The sequence below is a fragment of the Pocillopora verrucosa genome, chromosome 10 (assembly GCF_036669915.1).
Source record: "Pocillopora verrucosa isolate sample1 chromosome 10, ASM3666991v2, whole genome shotgun sequence".
NCBI lineage: Eukaryota > Metazoa > Cnidaria > Anthozoa > Scleractinia > Pocilloporidae > Pocillopora > Pocillopora verrucosa.
The window spans coordinates 16,188,868-16,193,592 of record NC_089321.1 but is presented as its reverse complement, the minus strand read 5'-3'; the positions used below and the strand labels follow the sequence as shown (position 1 = coordinate 16,193,592).

The following is a 4,725-nucleotide window of genomic DNA, read 5'->3' as shown; positions in this document are numbered from 1 at the left end:
GTAAGGTAAATAATCTTGCTTAGTTACAGATGGTAAATCAAACGTTTATTTTCGACCTTTATGCTCAGTATGAATCAAATGGAAAGTATTCGTAAGGTATGACCAAGGTGTTGTACATGCGTGACATTTTTCGGACGTTACATGTTCACGTTATACGAGTAAGAGACGTTTTGGGGTTCACAGATGAAGAAATCCTCGTTTACGACAGCTCCCTTTTTCCATCTCATTTCCTATCGACCCAACAATTATTTGTATCGCATATTTCAAAAGCAGCTTAAAAGTCGCTGTACGAAACGAGATTTTCCAGGAAAGTAAGATGCCTTTCTCAAACTCCTTGACCAAGACTTAAACACCTCCTTATCGTTGCCGTAGAAAAAGTGACTCAAATTATTGCTTGCACGCTATCCCCACTTGAGAGGGGGTCGCATAACGATAACACAAACTTACGCAAGACTATAGCTACCTGCTGACCTGAATCCTCAGCTGTGAGGAAAAGATAAATAACTTGAAGAAAAAAAAACGAGATTTGAGTCTATGACAGAAATAAATGAAGTATAAATGGGAGTTCAGCAACTTGTCGCAAAGAATTTTCAAGATCAGATGAAGAGTTTGCTAGATCCATGATTTTTCTAGGATGCAATTCGCCACTACTAATAAGCTCGTTTTTTTCACAGGCACGAAAATCACTGTCATTAAAGAGCCGTTCAGTACGGTTACCTCAGGGAACCTCAAAAGGGTTTTAAACCGACAAATTTGGCAGCGTGAGGGCTTTCCAATCTCTACGTGTCATTTTAGTCATCCTTACAAATAAAGCAGATGAAAGATGAATAAACGAATGTCTTAACACGATACGCTTTGTTTTAATACCCATCACAACTTTACCTTTCGCCCACATAATATTTTAAACTTATTTGAAATTTCCCCTTTCAAACAATGTAACTTGAGAAATACACAGGGTGTTCTAAACAACGCAGTGGAACTGACAGCAAAATAAAGAGTTTCTGTTTTTATATATTTGTTTTTCTATTCGATCAAAGCAGTGGGATATAGAAAGTGTCCTTGTGCTTCATTAATAAGCCTTTTATTTTTGGTTTTGTTTTCGACTGCTATTTAAAACATACAGTGGATCAATTCACCGTTATTCGATACATTAGTGATCAGGCTGAAAAAAATCTACTTAAATTTAATTTTTAGTAAAGCTTAGATTTTCTAAAGGATATTAGAGATCCACAAAAAGTTGCCGTGTTCTTAATTGTGTTATTTTGACCTGTTCAGAGCTTTAGAGATATCAACAGTGATAGTAACTCCCCCCACTCGTGCAGATAAGCTCGGAGAGATAAGTCTTCTTATTTCCCGTTGCTTTTAATCGATATTGCTGTGTAGAATTCAAGATGCAATCTTATCTTTTCGAGATAACACTGTAAATTTGGATTTTCATACAGGAAAAAATTCTATTCACTCTTTAAGGCTAGAAAATTTTTATCTCTGGTCTTAAATTTTTTGTTATGACGAAGCGCGGAGGTAAGGTCGATCGTAATCTCGGTTTGTTGGTTAATTTTCTTACTGGGAGGTTATATCCTCTGACATCACCGAGATATTAGAGAGGAGGAAATATCACCAATTTCTCTTTGATAGAAATCGCTTGAAAGTGTGAAAAACTAATACACGTTTGTCACTTTGACAGCTAAATTGAAAACCTTGTCTTCAAACACTGCAGTCTATATCTTTAAGAAAACTGATTGCACTAAACTCACAAAAACGTAACGGTCCTAGACTCGCATATAAACTAAGCAAAAACCGCAAGATAGCAGAGCTTACCTCTACAGAATAGGACCAAAAACAGCAACGATCCAAGAGCATCTAATCTCCTCGAACCGTAAACCATTGTCCATAGATTTAATCAAATTCCCTCTGAAAATCCCTTCGCTTCAAAGGTGAGAGTTTCCACCAAAGATAAACATTGACACTAGCAGTCTGACTCGGTGGAGAGCTTTCAACGTAAGGAGTTTGCTCTTCTGAGAGTGTCTCTGGTCGGGTGACGTAAATCACACTTTCACGACGAACCACTGTTCCAGCTATGAACTTCAGATTCCAATTACGGCACGGAATTTTCGGCAGTTCTGAAGATCATTTACTAAGCCTTCTTGGCATTTGATAATTGCCAGAGTTTAAATGTGGGGCATGTAGGTGTTGCGGTTTGGTGATAAAATGTAACTAAATACTCAATTGGTAGTCCTAAATTTGCTCTCTTGTGAGATGTCAGTGTTGAGTACTTTGTGTCGTGTCCATGCGTATATCTGCGATTAGGGTTGGCCTTCCGGGATAACAGGATATGTTCGATAAAGCGAAGATTAAACAACAGAAAAACATGAAATACCGCCTTAAAAAAAGACAGGCAATGCCGTGTAGGCGTTGAAACGGTGATCAGGGGAAATCCTAATTACAGCGGCCTTTGGCTCTACCATAGAGATCGGCATGATACAAGGTATGTGCGCCAAAATACGTGCCTAACCTGACGGTTTCCTCATCATTTTAATGAAAACGAAGACTTTTCTAGAAGGACACGAACAGTGTTTCTTTTATAATAACACAAAAGGTCGCATGACACCTAACGGGAGTGCCAAAATAGGAAGTTAGCGGATTTGTGATCTCCAACCTTGCAAAAACAAAGATGCTGCCAAGAATTTAGCAAAATCAAGAACACGTACCACGTTATCGTTTATGCTCCACGATTTTAACGCCTCGTGGTGGATTAGTCGTAATCTGCTTGTCTTTGCACGCGAATTGAGTAAACATCTGCGTGACCACGAAATAATTACAGCTGTAACGCAGTGCTCACGATGCGTGACGCATGTAATTTTTAGGGTCAAGGTCAAGTCAACGAGCGGCTTTTTCCTGATTTCCTGAGTGAAGCAAATCGCTAAAATCAACTTCTCAGTAGTTGAAAATCAAATTGCGCAAATAAAAAGAGAATAAAAAACGGTTGATGTTCTCATCGCTTTAATAAACTGAGACAGGCGAGACCCCTCACTCTTGTAAGTGAACACTTCGCGTTGCGCAAACAGTCCCGTGCGCCTTCCACGCTCGCGCGTCTCGCCCTTACCATCACGTTCGTGATTCGCGTATCTCTACTCGCACGCGCACACATATGTCGTGCGGATTCATCCACTACCTTCATGACATGAAAGGACATTTTTCACTCATGGAAGATCAATCTTACACTTATCACACCAAGACGTGTTTACATTATCATTTGGTGCAGTGATAAGATAATTAAAAAAAAAAAAAAAAAAAAAAGGGGCTTTTGTAACCCTTGTAAATTACTGTGCCCAACCTGACAATCACGTTTCCACTCGTCAGCAGGAAATACGTACAAGAAAAAAACAATTAGCCGAGGGAAGTCTAGAGACTAAAAGCAGGCCTAGTGCTCGGTCGGTCGCTGAGGCCTGGAATAAACAGAAGGAAAAAACTGACTTCTCTTTGCTTGGTAAACTCCCGCCCTTGTGTAGCTAAATTTCTTCAGAGCACCATTTAGCAAAGATTATCATGCTTTGCAGCATCTCTTGTCCAGGAGCCTTGATATCCTTAGAAGTATATGTTTCTGGTAGAGATCAAAGGCTGAAAAAACATATGACATCCCCCACCCCCAGAGAGGAGAAGTTGATATTACGCTGATAGAGGTTGATAATCTTGTTACTCCCAGAAGTTATTAACAGGTCATTTCTCTCTTTAATATCCATTCATTGTCCTGCGAAAAGGTGATGAGTCTACTCAAAATTATTTAATAAAAGTTGTGATCCTGATCTGACACCACATTCTAGTAACTAAAAAAGTAAGGAAATGTGTAGAAGATAAAGGAGTGAATAAGCGATCCTATCTATGAAGGATATGATCAGTATAGCGTTATGTTCTGTCGAGAAGAAAAAAATGAGGCCCCATACACAGAATAGGAGCGTTCAAATCGGAAATGGGAAGGTTTGTCGGGGAATTGCCTGCATACACAGGGTGGGAGCGTTCCAATCGGAAAAGGGAGGATTTGTAAGTGAATTTCCTGCCTTGCAAATACATAGATATTGACGATAATTTGACACCTTTATGTTTCCCGATGTAACGAAACCAATCTAAGACACCTAAACACCTGGATGAACTTTTTTCTTTACTTTGAAACAGCAATTATTTCGTTTTGATCTCCTTAAGCTGGTTTCAGAAATAGCTTCTAGTTTCTCAAACATGGTGTTCATTTTTCTAAATAAATTGTAATTGATTTCTTTTCTATATCGGTGACCAGCATTTTTTTCCACCGGATTGAACGCGGCAAGTCGAGATATATCTTTCCGCAAATATTTTCATTCTTAGATTTTTTCATACAGTTCAGCGCCGCTTTAATTTTTGAAAGTTTAAGGTGGCTCTGAACCGTACGTTTTAAGACCTGGTAGAAAGATTAACATTTTAAATTTTGATTGGATCTCACTTACTATCTACAGAAGAACAGACGCATAAACGATACCACTATGAACAAGTTTGTCTATAGGAATATTGTATACAACAATTAGATTCCGTGTTACCGTGCGTCTGTTTAGTAATAGATTCAAGATGAAGTGAAGACTGCAAAGACCGAAGGCCAGATGAGTTAGATGCGAGAATAAAAAGGAGAAGGGAGGGAGGAGAGGGTAAAGGCGCAGTCGAGGGAGGGGGGTTTTACAGTTGTGACGAAATTTGGCAAAA

The 4,725-nt window shown here is 39.0% G+C and overlaps 1 protein-coding gene across 1 annotated transcript in view; it reads right to left on the bottom strand.

Annotated features, from left to right (window-relative positions):
- The window catches only part of LOC131785958 (uncharacterized), a 90,133-nt gene extending 87,982 nt beyond the window's left edge, over positions 1-2,151 (bottom strand). The window contains exon 1 of the mRNA XM_066172896.1: positions 1,819-2,151. Within this exon, the coding sequence (XP_066028993.1) occupies positions 1,819-1,885 (67 nt within the window). The 5' untranslated portion in view covers positions 1,886-2,151. The remainder of the gene's footprint in view (positions 1-1,818) is intronic.
- Between the last annotated feature and the right edge of the window lie 2,574 nt (positions 2,152-4,725).